Source organism: Castanea sativa, chromosome 5 (assembly GCF_040712315.1).
Source record: "Castanea sativa cultivar Marrone di Chiusa Pesio chromosome 5, ASM4071231v1".
NCBI lineage: Eukaryota > Viridiplantae > Streptophyta > Magnoliopsida > Fagales > Fagaceae > Castanea > Castanea sativa.
Window position 1 is genome coordinate 53,357,295 of NC_134017.1, and position 18,303 is coordinate 53,375,597.

General features: G+C 32.1%; 2 protein-coding genes across 2 annotated transcripts; one reads left to right on the forward strand and one right to left on the reverse strand.

Moving 5' to 3' along the window:
* Positions 1-7,103: 7,103 nt before the first annotated feature.
* On the reverse strand, positions 7,104-7,754 carry LOC142635407 (agamous-like MADS-box protein AGL61). Its single transcript, XM_075809564.1, has one exon. The coding sequence runs from the start codon at positions 7,752-7,754 to the stop codon at positions 7,104-7,106; it is 651 nt and encodes a 216-aa protein (XP_075665679.1).
* An 8,332-nt stretch (positions 7,755-16,086) lies between these two features.
* On the forward strand, positions 16,087-16,740 carry LOC142635408 (agamous-like MADS-box protein AGL62). The gene has a single exon (XM_075809565.1). The coding sequence runs from the start codon at positions 16,087-16,089 to the stop codon at positions 16,738-16,740; it is 654 nt and encodes a 217-aa protein (XP_075665680.1).
* Positions 16,741-18,303: the final 1,563 nt, after the last annotated feature.

The window sequence follows — 18,303 nt, forward strand, 5'->3', positions numbered from 1 at the left end:
GTCTAAAGGCTTAAGTTTAACGCAATATTTTGGTAGACTGTATTGTCTAGTGCTTTTGCTTTTAAAAGATAACTGCCAACAGAATCCTCACTCTCCTAGTTATATATAGGAGTAGTGGTTCAGTGGATTGTATGTAGTTTAGGATAGGCATTGAATATTTTATTCTGAAATATGAAGAATTCAGACTAAAATATTGGTGGCTACATTCTTGATAAGTTTTGCAGTTATGTTTTGGTGGCCTCCTTTTCTTCAGTCCATTCTCTCTCTCTCTCTCTCTCTCTCTCTCTCTCTCTCTCGCTTAAATCTTATTTTCTTTATTTGCTTCTGAACAATATTGTATATAGAAACAATACTACCACTTGTGTAACTTTTTTGAAATCCCATGTCCCATCCTATATATTTATATGTATGTATGTACGTATGTTGTGGGGTCATTTTAACAATATGATTTTTAACTTTTTTTTGTTTTGTTCAAACCCACATATCAGGACAAAATGAAGGAATTGTTAGAGATGTCTTCGAATCAATTGCAGTCATCTGACACGAGTGGTAGTATTGCATGATCACCAAATTATGTGTTTTCCAAAGTGATGGGTAAGGAGCATAAAGGTCGTATTCGTGGGGTGGGATTTGGTCCAAGCCCAAGTGGTCGAAGTAGCAAGAGTGCTCTCACGGACATTGAAATACACTCAAGTCAAGCAAGGGACAATGAAGTTGCACAACTGAAGGCTTCCTTGGCTACTATGGAGGAGAAACTAGCGGGTTTTGATGAAATGAAGCAAAGACTTAGTCAATTCGAAGAAATGGAACAAAGAATGGCTCGCATGCTTCAACAAATGCAACAAATTTCTCCTCAATGCAATCAGGTATATTAACAAAGACTTAGTCAATGTTTTGAAGACATTTTTATTTTAGAAAGAATAAAAGTGCATTTTTTAGAAAGAATACAAAATTGAACTTGAAAGTTTAGTTGTAAGATAAATATTAAAAAAAAAAAATTTAAGCAACACCTGTTGAAAATGCAATATTGACTAGCAGGATAACATTTTCTTGTCATTCTATTCCATTTATACACATTTATTGAGTAACCATATCTTGTATGAAAAATACAAATATTTGCTCTTGAGAAAACCAACTATGGTTGGAAGGCAATTTGGAGGGCAAAATTTCCTACAATGATAATCATCATAGTTTTCATTTGGTCCCAAAAATAAATTCCAAGCTCCGTCATTGTCTGTGTATTCATTCATCTCATGTAATGTGTAACCATTATATTAAAACTTTGAACTTAGCTTAATGTAGGTCCAAACACATTATTTTATCCAGATTAGGCATCAAATATATGCAAAGGCCATCATGCCTTATGGCAGAGGTCACTAGTTTAAATCTACCCTTTACCCTCCTTTGAGCCTAAATATATAGAAGCAATTTCTAAAACTATTATATGGGAAATTCAGTGAGAGCCCAAACATTTGCTCGAAACCTCTTTGTGAGTTGGTTGCAGGTAGAAACGTATTATGGATCCACACAGTCACAACTTTTTTTTTTCTCAATGCCATATCATACATATACACAAGTTTAGGATGTAATAGAGAGATGTAATAGACATTTTTTACCTTGGTAATATTTTCTTGTCATTCTATTCCATTTATACGCACTAATTGAGTAACCATACTTTGTATGTAGGATGTTCCTTCGGCCGAACATTCTCCAACTCTGCCAAAATCGTCAGTCGCATCCTATCAACCAAGTAGCTTATAAGTTTTATCTTGGTGTTCGAGGACTTTTTTATGAACAAAGAACTATGGAAGAACAACCGCATTTTTTGCAAGTATTGAAGGATATTTTTTAAATACTTTGGAACTTTGATTATAGTATTAGCTTAATTTGAACGGTTGTTTTACTCACAAGACCACATCTTTTTTTGTTAAGTTTATGATGGTGGTTATAGACAATGTTATGTATTTGATAATATATTTCTATGCTAATATTACGTTAGTTTGGAGACATTTGTGGTGTTAATAATTAATTACATTTGTGGTATTGTGTTAGTAGAGCTAAAACTACTATAGGTTCTTTGTAACAGGTCTGAACAATATATTTGATGCAAAACAGGTTCTTTGTAACAGGTTGAACAACAATATATTTGATGTAAACAGTGGTTTCAAAGCCCACTGGAAAAAAAAAAAAAAAAGAGCCTATAGCAGCGGTCAAAAAACGCTGCAATAGGTTCACATTTTATGTATTAAATGAAACCCTATAGCGGCGCTTATAGCCTACCGCTATAGGTTCAAACATATAGCGGCGGTTTCACCCGCCGCTAAAAGTGCAATTACTCCGTTTTACTTGCTAGCTTATAGCAGCGCTTTGTGCTCGCCGCTAAAGGTGAACACAATAGCGGCGAGCATGACCCGCCGTTAAACGTCATCTGAAACGAATTTGAACGTTGTATAGCGGCGGTTTTATGCCCACCGCAATAGACTAAAACCGCAACTAAAAAGCGTATTTACAGCGGCGGGTTTTTGTACCACCGCAATAGAGATATTGCGTTGCGACAAGGCTGGCGGGTAGAACCGCCGCAATAGGTAAAATGTACCTATAGCGGCGGCTTTGGCCCGCCGCAGTAGGCCAGTTTTTTTGTAGTGCCCTTCCGCATTGAATGCCTTGCAACAACCTTATCAGCTGTATTAATGAAGAAGTAACCTAAACAGTTATTTCACAGCTACCAACCTCTTTTATCACCTTCAAAAGGGCTCTAATGGGACAAGTATCTTGAAAATAGCCATGAGGCATACAGGTGGAGGGCTAGGATGTAAGGAGAAAAGATATATAAGGAAGGGGGGCTTCCTAGATAGGGGGTTGGAACATTTTTCTTGAGAAAAAGAGAGAGAAAGATAAATAGTGTGAATTTTGTGTAAGGTCTGGAATGTACATGCATAAGAACCCAATCTTCGGACAAACTCGAGGAGAGTACTATTCTTAAGAATTACATCTCTCTATTACCCTGTACTCTTCGGCTTTAAAGTTGTGCTTAGTTTTGGATTGCATCTGAACTAATTTCCCACTCTCTGTGAAAATTCTATTGTTTGAGCCTAGTTTAATTGAAGGACAAGGCATCACTGTTCTTAGTGGGCTTGGAACTTCACTTTCCTAGCATGTACAATAACAAATGATAATTACCATCATAATTTGGATATGATTTCTGCTTATAATTTTTTAACAATCATAAAAGCTTCTGACCTTCAACATTCGGTTGCTTAGAATCTCGAGTATTCAATTGATCATTTCCACCATAAGATGTATCCCACAATGCTCACCTCTTTAGATGTTAAATAACATTTCAAATGTTGGTTTAACCGCATCATGTCTTGAAACCATTTGAAATGTAAATGTAAAATCATATATATCATGGAGAAATTTTTTATGGCACATCATCTCATTGTATCCTCTACCCTGGACATATAAATCTAATATCTAGGAACTCATCCACACCTTTTTGATACCCTAAACTATAAGAATTGTCTAATAACAAGCTGAACCCAACTTTTATCAATTAACATATATATGCATGCTTTGCGAAAATTACACGTTTTAATCACTCATAAACTATATAAAAGAATTTTTTTTCTTGATAGGTTTATCAAAAAAAAAAAAAATTGAGAAAGGAGAATGGAGGAAAACAAGATACAAAAATTTTAGTAAAAAATTATCAACCACTATTAGAAAACTAAAATATGTGAAAACATTGTATAAGGTTTATTGGGTATAAGGGTATACCGTATACAGGTGTAGCATTTAAGGGTTCAGGGTTTAGGATTTAGGATTTAGGTTTTTTGGGTTAAATAAGTTTGGGTTTAAGAATAAGAACCCCCCCCCCCCCCCCCCCCCCCCCCCCCCCACCCCCACCCCCACCCAACATTCTTTCATAGAGTACGTAAATAAGTTTCATTATTTTACCGTAGTGATTAAAGTAATTAAGTGATAAGAGCTACTCAACCACTCATTAAAAAAACTGATAGCTTTGTATTTGTTAAAAAAACAAAATAAAAAGCAATTTATCTCAAACACTAATTAATGACTCAAAATCAAAAACAGTAAAATTATTAAAGCTAATACTAATAAAAAATCCTATAAAAAAAAATTAAACAATTCCTAACACTATCACCAATAACAAGAGAATGTATTTTATGAGATCATCTCTTAAGATATTTTCCTCAATAACAACAAGACCCATAATATGTAAGACCCACATGTACTCTTTTAACAAAACTTGAAAAATTCATAAACCGCTATCATTACATCAATTAGTCGAACAAAAGACAATGTAAAGCACACTTACGATAAAATTGTTTAGAACTAACCTAAACAAAGATCTAATGCAAAACTGAATTGATTTCATATAATTCCTTTGCTTTCTCGAGAATCAAACAAAGAATAAAAGAATATCAATGGAAGGAACAAGAATTTGAGTAGTTAATAGTGATTAAGAAAGAAAAAAAAAACAGAGAGAGAAGATAAATCAAACAAAGAATTGATGAAAGGTTAAAGTCTTAATTGTCTGTAATTAAAAACATAGATGAGATCCAATATAGGATGCCTTTTTTTTTTTTTGACATTATTGATATTGATAAATTAATAGTTGTTCAAATACTTAAAATCAAACTCAAAACCTCTTTCTCTAATATTATAATAAATTGTCAAATGCCCCAAAATCTCAAAAAGTTAAAAAATAATAAGTTTAGTCATTTGACCATGATTCTAACAAACATAAATTACCACAAAAAGATTTCTAAAAATAATAGCCATTTTTAACTTTTGAGAAAAAGTTTCCATTAAAAATATGAATTCATGTAGTCATAACTTGTGGCAAAAAATGGTGTGGAAGTCAAAATAAATTATTCAAAAAAAGCAAGGGACTAATTTCGAAGAAAAAGATTTTCAATGGGGGCATTAGAACCCTTATATATCTAGGCGATGATGATCAGGTTGTTGAGAAATTGTCTCAAATTCCAATTGTGACTTGGAAAGTTATTTAAGTTTCCTAGTTGAAGAATGAAAAATTAATTTGGATTTCCTTTATATGAAAGGAATGATTATTCTTTGGTATAGAATGAAATTCTATTCTCTGGTGTGAAAGGAAATACTGTTCCTTGGTATGGAAGGAAAGTCTATTCCTTGTTAAAGAAATAATGTGTATTCCTAGTTCAAAATGGAATAGAAAAAGAGTCTTATAAATAAACAATGCTACACACAATTTGTTGGCTTTGTCTTTAGCTTTGGCCCAAGGGTCCTCCCTTTAGGGAGAGGAAAAATAGAGCGTAAAACCAAAAGAGAATAAAAAGAATTTTCGTTTAGGAGGAACACAAGAGGAAGTAGAGAGCAAATGGCTGCCGCCTTCAAGAAGACAAATAGAGTATGTGCAAGAGCAAAGAAAGAGGAAGCCGCACAAGAAAAGAGAGAGAGTAGCCAAGAGTGAGTCACTTAGAGAAAAGAAGACAATCAAGAGAGAGCTGTGCGTGGAGAAGAAAATAGAAAGAGGAGAGCAACGTGTTGCTACCTTTGAGAGAAATAATTAGTATGTGTGAGAGCAAAGAAAAACAAGAGAGATTTTTCTTTAGCCGTGAGACATACATAAGAATTATTATAATAAATTTGATAATAGTGAAATTATTTGGAGTTTGTCCCATGATTTTTCCTTTCAAGAAAAAAAAAATTTCCACGTAAATATTTGTGTTATTGTATGTGATTGTTATTTTGAATTACTAATTTTTGTGATAATATTTTTTGGAACCCAATAGAGGTCATAAATGATTATTTTTAATGAAAAAGAAAGTTTCATTATCATGGTAACGAGACAACTTAATGAAGTTGATAAGACAGATTAGACTGTGAAGCATAAACATTTATTACTCAATAAATTTACTTGAATAGTTATAATTATAAGTCTTGTAATAGAATGATGATCTGTTTTTTTAGTGATTTATTTATAATTCATTAGTTGGGGGTAGGAGGCTTTGAATTATGAATGTCTTTATTAGAAATACCAAGTGGTACTAATCAGTTAAGCTACATGACTCTTGATTTTACAAAGAATAATTTTTCCATAAAAATATATATTTCTTAAATTGAGATATCATCTCTAAAATTGTGGTAGTAGTTATATCTTGTTACATATAACAATTTTTAAAATTAATATATTTCCAAAAATACAAACTGTACATATGCAACATTTTTTACAAACTATTTATATGTAACAACTAAACTTATGACAATAATTAGGAGCACAATAATGCCGTGCTCTCTATTCTCACCTGAATAGTAAGTCTAATCATGAAATTTAGTTAGTGAGATTCATTATTTATGTGCGAAGAAAAAGTATGACATTATCATACTCCCAAATTATAGTGTAATTATTCCACCAATTGTAGCCTTAAAAACATTGTGATTTTTTTTTTCAAAGCAACCAAAGTTTAAAAGGGAGTAAAAATCAGACTATTAGCAAATTGTGATTTGTGAAGTACAAAATGGAAAACCAATACAAGTGTATATCCTCGATTCCATGAGTTTTAATTTTCCTTAATAAGCATGTTGACGAATTAAAAAAAAAATTAACCGGTAGTGGCAACTGAAAACATAATTAGGTGGCTGGATTTGTACTGTGTAATAAGAATCATAAGATAGTATTCATAAATATACATTGTTAATATGTCTAATTTTGGAATGAGTTGGTATATTATTTTTTACAATCTCTTTCATCGGCCTTGAAAAGAAGAGCAAGGGAATTTTCGTAGGTCTCTGGTTATGTTTTTTTTAGGGTTATGTACGGTATCATATCTCTTGACTTTGGTGTTTGATAATCTCTTTTGAGCAAACAAGTAAAGCCGCTTTGATTTTTGACAGACACAAGAAAATATGGAAGTTAAATAATATAATTTGCAGCAAATCATAAGATCTTTCAATCCCACACTACATATTCCAAAAAAAAAAAAAAAAAAAATAGAACGAAGAAGAACCTTCAGTTCCCCCCCCATTTTTTTTTTCAAGTTTTATAAAACCTGAAATAATAAAAATAACCCTCTAAATAGATCCAGAAGTGCCCTTATTTAATTATAGCCATAGCCAGGAGGAAAGCTTGGAGGATTAGTTCCATAGTCATTAGGGGCAAAGGGGATGGTTCCTTGCTCAGAAATATCAGCAAGAAAGGTGGAAGAAGAAGAAGAAGAAGAGTGTAACCCAGCTATAACCTTCTCCTTCATACTAGTGCACAGATTTTTGTGGAACTCCTTCAATGATTCGTTCATTTGTTGTAGCTGTTGAAAGTTAAGCTCCTTAGTAGGAACCTCCCACCAGCCGTTGCTTCCTCTTGCCCTTTTCAGTTCCTGGAGTACCTTTTCTCGCCTTTTCTCAGCCTCGAGTTGCCTGAAAAGCTCATCGCATTGTTGGTTGAGCTCATTGATTCTCAACCTCCATTGAGCCTCCATTAAAGGGTGAGTACTATCACCTTGGGCTTGTGGAGGGTTTTGTTGTAGGAAGCGGTTGGCCACAGACTCAACTGAGGGATGACCAAATGAAAACGGCTTTCCTGCTGGTGAGAAAACTACCATACCAATCTCAGCACCACACAGGGTCACCAACTCACTAGCTTTTTTGTTGATACCAGACCTACGTTTTGAGAAAGTAACCATGCGATCACTTTCTTTTTCTATTATCTTCATCTCAATCTTTTGCCTTCCCTTCGTTTTTTTGCTCTCCATAGATATGATGGTCTTTTGGATTCTTGTTTGGCTTGAACTGGGGCTGTCTTGTTTTATAGGAGATGCATATAAAGAAGTGGAAAGCCTAGGTAATAATTAAATGATTTGATTTTGAAAGAAAAAAAAGAGGTAATTAAATGATTGAATGCAATGGTATTTTCCCTTTGAGTTGTCTATTTCTATATACTATCCTTTTAGTTTTGAAGAGTGAATTTAATTGATTGTTACTTTTAATTTTCTTTTTAATATGCCAGTTATTGATTATGTTTCATCTGTATTCCCTAGAAAGCATGTTTATACACTCATAGTTCAAGAAGTTATGATAGGTATCTCATTTAAGAAAGTTAATATTGTACTAGTACTAACTATACCAGAGAAATAAACCGTATCGGCTATTAAACTGGTATTAGTACTTCTCTAAAATATACCAAAAAAATGTTGTGTTGTACCAACTATACCGAACATATTTCAAGTGTTTCGGCCGATATTAGTGTTTTGATTGGTACAATAAAAAATAAAAAAAAATGTTAAAATTTTTATTTATTTATTTTAAAAAATATGTTATTTAAATTAATATATTGGTTAATATGCTTAGGCTAATATTTAGGTTTATAAAATATGTGTATTTTAAATTTTATATTAATAAATATAAAAATTAATAAAGTCATAGTTACATAAATAAATACATATATATATATATATATTAATAGTAGTAATCCTAAAACAGTACACCGATATCAATTGGTACTAAAATATTTCATTCCCATGGTCAAATAAAAACAATCTTCAACACAGAATTGACTTGACTCTCTTAATCTCATTCCCTAAGTAATAACTTCTATTCAATATTAATCATTGACAAACCTTCTTATATAGGTACTTCAATATGCATATCTACCATATGGTAAATGACTAATTATGTATTGAAGTACTTTGATTTGTAATATCACTCATCGATTCCACATGATGATATAACTATGATACAACTAGGGTAGACTCATTATAATTTGAGGTCTAAGGCGTAAAATTTAAATGGACCATTTTATTTTTAATCACTTAAATAATATTTAGTTTATTATCCACCAATCTAGTTAATGCTCTCTTTAATTTATATATATATATACATATATATATACATATATATATATATATATATATATATATATATATATATATTTAAAATACATTATATTCATGGTTTGATATGACTAACCCACTTGAGTGATATTAGGAATACTATAAATTTTACTGTAAACTAATGTGTCACTAATTAGGAAAAATTGATTTAAACATTCATTTATTATATTATTTAAGTAGAACTACATATTCTTGCCACATCAGTTTTTATATTCTTTTTGCAATAAAATTTGTAGTAAATTTAGTATTTTTCATTCATTTAATTAGTGGTTATTTGGTTGGATTATTGTTGTTTTATAAATATTTTTGGAGAAATTGATAAATTATTACAAATTTTACCACAAAAAAATACAAACCAATATGGAAGAGAATGTGATTGGTAGTATTTCAATAACTATATGATAATAAACGATAATTTGAAATTACTTATTTTGATTTGTAATACAACAATTTGTAAGATTATGTAATAAGATTTATAATATCTTAACATAACTCAATTTTTTGAACATTCTTAAAAGTGGAAGGGAAAATGTACAACCCACTTAAAAAACATATTACTTATTTCCCCATTTGGGGGCCTTTGTCTATTAGGGGGCCCTAGGACATGTCCTAAGCCTAGGGTTGGTCCTGAATAAATTGTATCATGGTCATTAATTAGGGTATTGGGCTTAAATATTCAAATACTCAGAGTTTTCGACCCCCTTGTTAGGAAAAAAGAAAGAAAAAAAAGTGTTGGGCTTGTCATGCTATCATGTATATGCTATTCTTTATACTCTATCCTTTGATAACTACCGATATAATATTGTGACAATAAAATAAAATATTAATTAGCATAAAGTTCACCAAAAGAAACTCATGAAAATCCATTTTTATTTTATTTTATTTATATATACTTAAATAGTGAGGGTGGGTTTTTTAAGATATTGAGATTAAAGGAGAGGATGGCTACCAACACAAGAAAATTATAAATTACTCCAGGAATATAATAAATGTCTACTTCATCACATAATTGTAGGTTTCACCAATTAAATTCAAGGTGAGACCTGTTATTTATGTGAGAGTATAATAAATGTGTACTTTCACCTCTCACATAAATAATAGGTCCCACATTAAATTTAATTAGTGAGCCCTATAATTATGTGAGAGAATACACATTTATTATAATCCTAGAATATTTTATAATTATCCCCTATCAACATAAAGGAAACCAATGGGCTATTAGTTGCAAATTATTGAATGGGAAAAGTTGTTTAAAAGAATCGATTAATATCCTCTACAATTTTTAGGACACGGTATCATGCAGAATTTTTTAAGGATCTATTTGGTTGAAATGAAATTGGAAGGATAAAAAATGATGAAGAGAAAATGGGGAATAGGTGTGTTTAGTTGGAAGTGAAAAGAGGAGAGAAAATAGTAGGGTCCGACAGTTTTCTCTCTGGACCTGCCAAAACTCAACCTCCAAATTGGAAAGAAAACACAAGAGAAAATGGGGAGCTAGGTTTTTGGACAAAATTGCCCAGCTAACGTTCAAATTTTTATTTAAGTTTTTTAATTTGTGGTTTTCCTCTTGGTTATTTTTTTTTCTTTTGGATGTTATCATTCCTTTTTGTTTTTGTTTTTTTTAATGTCTTTTATGATATTATCATTCTTCTTTTTTTGTGCTCATCCTTTCTTTCCTCAACAATTTTTCTTATTATTATTTTTTTAAGTTTTGGTTTCTTGAACTTCTTGTGCTCTATTTTTTTTAATTAAAATAAAAACAAAGTGTTCATTCATACACAATTTTTAATAAAAATATAAAGTATTATTTTTTGTTTTATCTAATAAGGCATGATAGTAAATTTATACAAACTTTATTTTTTATTTTCTCATATTTCTTTTCCGCCAAACAAAAAGTATATTGTTATCTCTTCGCTTTTCTATCCCCCAACCAAACACCAAGAAAGAAAATTAAAATCTCCTTTATCCGCCAACTTTTTCTTCTCCTCTCTAGGATCTGTCCTCTTACTTTTCCACCTCCAACTAAATAGACCATAAATCCCGAAATTTCCTTTATAATAAAGAGGGAGATTTTGTTGTGTAAACATACCACTAACATAATTCTAAAATAACTTTGAGAGAGAGAGAGAGAGAGAGAGAGAGAGAGAGAGAGAGAGAGAGAGAGAGAGAGAGAGAGAGAGAGAGAGAGAGAGAGAGAGAGAGAGAGAAGCCCAACTTATCAAGGCAAGTCCACCAGTCCCCACCCTCCTCCTCCCATGGCCAGTCGCAGGAGTTATATTCCCATTCCAGTGTGAAAATTTTTACAACCCTGATGTACAAACTAATGCTATCACATTGCTTTTAAACCAAACAACATTTTTAAGATGTAAAATTTCCAAAAAAAGATTGCCAAAGCATTTTACAACATCCATACGTTTTATGCAAATCTGAAGGTTGCTAGTGCCTTCGTTGACCTTGTGGCCTTGATGCCATCACTGCCATGAAAGAAATGCTATTGTTATTTTCTTCTTTTTCCCTTTTCTTTGTTTCATTTCCTTTGCAATTACAGTGGATAGAAAAGCAAGCAAGAGCAAAGGGCGGCGGCACTAGTTGTTGTTCAGGGGTTCAAATGAACCCCTTGACTTTAAAAAAAAAAGCGTATATAAATTTTTTTATTAGTTTATTTTATTCTTAAAAATGTTTACATACATTGGATTGATGAAATCTTGTACAACTTGATCATAGATCGACATTTAGTGTATTATTTATGTTAGTACGTAATTGAAGGGGAAGAAATGGTAAAGTTAGCAATTGTTCAAATATTTTATTGATTAAGTAGACACATAGTGTAATATTTATGTATGGATGAATATGGATGTGTGGGTTAATAATTAATATAGTGTTAGTGGGTTGCATTTTGTCATTTTAGTTTAAAATATTTTTATAAAAATAATAACAACTAAATAAAAATAAATAAATGTTATACAAACTTAACAAAATAAAATGGTCACACCTATTTACATTGACAATAAATAATAAAAACTAATAATAAACTATCATGTAACAATTTTAAAATATGAAAACCTGATGAAGTTGTAAAATTTCATATATTTGCATTTATTTATGACTCAATATATTCAAGGTTTTTTGTATCAAATTCTATTTAATTTAAATTTCTTAATAATCCCCTGAAAAAAATTTCTAGAGCCACTAAAGGACTAATATTCTGTAAGATTCTACTTTAGTTATGCAACATCTATGATGAGTAACTTTTGAGACATGTTATCAGATTATTGCAAAATTAAATAGGAATAGCATTTTTGGGAGGATAGAATTTTAGTTTTTTTTTTTTATAAATAAAATATAAATTCTACTCTAACTTAATCTAAGTATATATGTGTATGAAATTCCTTCTTGGAGACTTGAATCCCGACTTTTGTCCCTTACACTTATACTTATGAAGTTGTTAATTATTGCGCCAAGGGTACGCAATCACCATACATGTTATAAAATTTTCAACCTAGAGAATATAACTCAAATTTTTTAACCTAGAGAATATAACTCCGATGACTGACCGTGGGAGAACGGAACATGGGGTAGGAGTGAATTCTACCAATCTTATGGGTTCTTTGACTTTAACTCTTGGCAACCGATTGGTTTAAAGTCAAGTCAATAAGTTTAAGGTCTTTTTATTCATCATTATTTTAAGATTATATTAGTGGAATGATGATGATGCAAAATCTTAGTCTTTTAAGAAAAGGTCGGGATATAAAGGATTCAAAACTATATGCTAGAAAATATTAATCCAAAAGGAATCATGAGTTAATTGTGTCAACTATATTTATAAAATGAAATAGAAAGTACAATATCATTACAAGTTATCGATAAAAATGAAAGTAGAGAATAAAACTAGAAGATTGAGAAGAGTAATATTGAGAAAAGAACTCAGAGAATGCTGATTCTCATTTAATGTGATTAACGGTATAGAAGGCTTTGTTTTATACTCGCATAACAGAGCAACCAAAACCAAAAACTAACTAATATATAAATAATGTTACTAGCTGTTGCATAGTTACAACAAAATTATAATGAACAGGAAGTTTGAGGATTTGGTGAGGAGGTGATGCACAGGGGCTCAGCTTATCGCTTATCGGGTTTGCACTTTTCTCCACTGTAGCTTGGTGCTTGTGGCAGCACCAGAACAGGCTCAGAGAGAACCGACCGACTTGGCAGCTTCATGAACTGGGGAATTGAGCAAAGGAGCTAGTCTCGGAGTATCTTGATGTGAAGAAACAGCCTACTCGGGGTGTAACTTGGCCTGCTGGAGTTTGCTGGACTCCTCCAATGGAGCAGAATTACAAGGGTAACTTTGATGCTGCATTTTTTTGATGCTTCAGGTTGTGAAAGTATTGGAGTTGTCTTTCGAGATCACACTTGAAATATTATTGCTGCTTTGAGTCAAAAGATCTCATTGGTTCAATCTGTGGGGTTGGCGGAAGCTTTGGCGGCAAGACGTGCAATGGTGTTTGCCAAGGTCCTAGGAGCTGAGCTTGTTCAATGTGGAAGTAGAGTGAGACTGCTTACAGGTGATCAAAGCCTTAACTGATCCAAGTGGGTGCAGCACTTTGTTTGGTCATGTGATAGATGAGAGTCGAAGTTTAGGCGCTACTCTTTAGTATTGCAAGTTCTAGCATGATCGAAGGGAAGGAAATAACTAGATTAATTCACGTCTGAACTAAAAGAGCAGTTTTATCTACAAACATAGATGTATGAGTAGAAACTCTACTTGATTAACTAATTAAGTCAATGAGAAGAGGACACCGAACCACTGGAAACAAAACTACTATATATGAGCATTGTTTATTTCACATGGAAACTATCACACGCATAGTATACTCACTTAAAAAAAATACAAGATATCATGGCCTAAAGTCACGATTTTGAATCTGAGAGTATTTTCTAAACTAGTAGATAATATGAAATCGACATGTAGCTATACAAAACAAACATTTACAAGTTAATTGAAACGAAGTACATCTTGCTTTGATACTGCCTATTATACAATATATGCGGATATGTGATAGTACTATAAGATTGACATATCATATTTGCCTGTACATAACCCGTCCTCGTAGCTATTTTATCATGTTGTACATAATTGCAATTGCACTTTGCCCATCCCTCTCTTCTTAACAATTTTCAATAAGATTAGTTTTTGATTAACATCCACTGCATCTATTGAAGGGTTAAGAGCTGCCATTGTTGCAGCTTAATTATGTACAATAGGATACAATTATTCGGATTGAGATTTGGGTTGCACCGAATTCAATATTTCTCAATGGCTGAAATTGAGAGTGAAGAAAGCAACTTTCAATCTTAGTATTTGAATAAAAATTTGTACAAAAAGTAATAAAAATTGGGAAAGTAAAAAATTTTGTGAGACGTAAAAGTAGGTATTGCACCTGGTGGATGATGAATTGAATCTCACTCCCTGTTAAATATTAGTATTGATACACTATGTTGAATATGCTATTATGGATGCGAAAGCGAAAGCATAAAGTATAGAACACAATAACACAAGAGGATTACGTGGTTCAGCCTAACGGCCTACATCCACGGAGGAAACCCTAAAGGGCTACATCAATAATATATTAGAGTGTAGAACAAATCATGTGTTACAATGAACCATAACATGTGTATATATAGTAGACTAAACCCTAAACTAATAGACTTCTAGTACAAGTAGGAAACTTGGCTTGCACACAAAGTAGAATTAGGCTTGGGCTTATGCTCATGGGCTATATATCTCTAACACTCCCAATTACAATGACAATAGGTACAGTAAAAGGAAATATGACAGATTGTTCTTGTTGTACTACCACAAAACAACATGCATGTCTTAAAATTGGCGATATCAAGTCATGCATCAAGCATCCTGTTTTTACATTTAACCTGTATATGTTTTGTTTGTATAGCTACATGTCGATCTTATATTATATAGCAGTTTTAGTTTTTTGCGGTCAAGTGTCCTCTTCTCATTGGCTTTGTTAATTAAGTGGAGTTTGTTATTTTCTGTTGCAACCATGCAACGACTAGTAACATTATTTGCTATTAGTTTTTGGATTTGGTTGCTCTGTTCCAAGGAGAAAGTATACCACGAAGCCGATACATGATATAATTTTTTCCTGATTTACGGGTATAAATTAATCAGAGCCTTTTGTAAAGTTAATCACAATTAATAAGAACTGTCAATCTCTGAGTTATTTTCTCAATATTTCTCTCTCAATCTTCTAGTTTTATTCTATGCTTTCATTCTTAACATTTACTAATAACGATATTGTAATTTTTGTTTTTTGATAGAACGAAATTGTAATTTCAATTTCATTTATAAATATAGTTGATACAATTAATTAAGTCATTCTTATTCAACAGAAACTAGTCTTATTTAATAATTGGCAATTACTTTCATTTTTCCCTCTTCTTTCTTGTTCATTAGTGGCTTTTAATGAATTTATTGTTCAGTATATGCTAATTAATGGTAGTTACTCAGGTAAAGCATAAAGTGCAACAGTGATAGAATGATGAGCTCAGCATCCTAGTGGTCAAAATAGAGCTCTATCATGTACTATTGATGAGTCATATTACAATTAATGTGTCTTGATACATTATTAGTCATTTACAATAGAGTAGAGATGAATTTGGAAGTACCTAAGATTATAGATATAATAGTACAATCATAAACTATTTTATAATATTTTTATAAATTATTGATGTAACAAATTTTTATTGATTTTCAGCTAGGTTCACTACTAATATTATACTTTTATTAATTTATTAAACTACTCATTGCATCAGTATTTTATAAAATAGATTATAAAATAGTTGGTGACTTTTAACATTATCCTTATAAAATTATTAGAACTTTGAATTCATAAACATTTTTTTATGGGAAAGACAAGAAAAATAATTGATATTTGACATGGTAAAAAGAAAATTATAAGTTCCCAAACCGAAGGAATTCACTCTTTATACAGTAAAAGGATAGTATATAGAAAGAGACAACTTAAAGAGATAATAAAATGGCATGCAAGCATTTAATGACCTAAGTTTTCCTCTTCTATATATAATATATATATCTCGAGCAAAACCAAGAGGGCCATCAATTCAAAGCCAAACAAGAAAGGCAAATAATCTCTTTTTTCTCTATTTTCTAACCATGGAGGGAAAGAAAACTAAGGGAAGGCAGAAAATTGAGATGAAGAAAATAGAGAACGAAGATGATCGTCTTATTACTTTCTCAAAACGTAGATCTGGTATCTACAAAAAGGCTAGTGAGTTGGTGACCCTATGTGGCGCTGAGGTTGGTGTGGTGATTTTCTCACCAGCCGGAAAGCCCTTTTCATTTGGTCATCCCTCGGTTGAGTCTGTGGCCAATCGCTTCTTGAGACAAAACCCACCACCTGGTCAAGGTGACAGCACCCATCCCTTGGTGGAGGCTCACCGGAGGGTGAGAATCAATGAGCTCAATCAGCATTACAATGAGCTGCTCAGCCTACTCGAAGCCGAGAAGGAACAAGGAAAGGCACTCCAGAAGCTGACAAAGGCAAGGAGAAACAGGGGTTGGTGGGAGGTTCCAACTGAGGAGCTTGGCTATCAAGAGCTAAAACAAATGAACGCTCAATTGGAGGAGCTTCACAAAAATCTGTGCGACCATATGAAGGAGAAGGCTTTTGCTGGCGGTGCGCTCCCTTCGTCCTCTAACTATTTTCCTGGAAACTCTTCCCAAGGATCCATGCCGTTTAACCCTAATGCCAGTGAAGCTGATCCTCCCCTTCCTCCCGGCTATGGATATGGACCAGGGAACTTCTGAATGAGTATGGGCCGCTTGCAGCAATGGAACATGGTACTTCTGAATGATTATGTTTCATGTTTTAGCTTTTCATATATTATGTTTCAGGTTTTATCCCAAAAAAAAAAAAACTGAATATATCTTCTTCTTCTTCATTTCCTTTTTGGAATATGTAGGGGATATAATGATCCTATGATTTGTAGCAAATTATGAACTTCAATATTTTCTTGTTTATCACATAACTATGCAGCTTTTCTTGTTTGTCATGTCTCAAAAGATATATTCTCACAAACCAAAATCAGAAATAAGGGTTTCAATATGAAGAGCTTCAAGAGAGAGAGAAAGAGAGAGGAGTAAGTTACCACACAAAACCCTAAGAAAAATTCCCGCTCTTCTCTTTAGGGACTAAGAAAAATATTTTAAAAAGAAAATGAAAACCGGAGCCTAGATGATTTTTTGTCTGTTGTATCATTTAACCTTGTCATCTTGCTGAAATTCTAAATAGACAATTTATTGAATGCTTGTTTGTTTGTGCTTATCTTAGAAATCAAGACAGATATATACACATTAAAAAAAAAAAAGGTTTACCTTTTCTTATGTATTGTTTAGTTAAATCCCCGCATAGTTTGTTTGTTTCACCAATATAAACTATACCAAACCCACATTAATGGTTCATTATGTGATATATATGTTGGATTGGCATATTGTTCATATAAGGCAGTGGTGGGAGAGTGAAATTACCAAGTTAAAATGTGAATTACACACAAATACATAAACCATTGAATCCACAAATATATATATATACACACACACCCCACCACCACATGATTTCCTATATGGTGTCCCGAATCAATAACTCAACTCATTTTCATGACTTCACATGATTTCCTATATGGTGTCCCGAATCAATAACTCAACTCATATTCATGACTTCTAGATTATTTCAGTTGATGTTCTTCCACTTGCTTCAATTGAGAAGATAAGTTTGTGTTTTTTTCCCCCTTAGTTTTTATCTAAATTTTCAACCTTGAAAATAATTTACTTGTACTTTATAATTTAGTTGTAATACATGTATAATATCTAATAGTAATGATGATGGGATGGTCTTATCTTAAAGAGTGAGCTGGTCATCTCAACTTTCATGCTGAATATTAAATTAGGTCACCTGGCACCAAAATTAAGAAAACTAAAATCGACACTTGGCCCAAAAATAGACTATAATTAAAAACTAGATTGGATTCAATTTAAATTCAAATCATGTTTCATTTTAATATATTATACTATAGTAGCCTCATCACACGCGTTTTGTGCGTGCAATGAAATTTTTTTATCTTTTTTGGTTTAGTGTCATAATTTTCATTTTTTTAAAAACTTTAGATAAGTTTTTTTTTTTTTGAAGACATGGATTAACAGGAGAGTGACATATTTTATAGGCATTTTAAGTGAAGTTGGAAATATATTTTTACTGGATTGTTCTCAAGTTTTTTGCCTGTTAAACGTAAGGTTTAGAGTTATTTCTGAACCACATAAAAATCTAGTCCAAAGAGGAAAATCCTCTTATAGATAGTATATATTTATAATAGT

What these genes read in the sequence shown, in the direction of transcription:
- LOC142635407 (XM_075809564.1), bottom strand. Translation starts at nt 7,754, where the DNA reads ATGGAGAGCAAAAAAACGAAGGGAAGGCAAAAGATTGAGATGAAGATA.
- LOC142635408 (XM_075809565.1), top strand. Translation starts at nt 16,087, where the DNA reads ATGGAGGGAAAGAAAACTAAGGGAAGGCAGAAAATTGAGATGAAGAAA.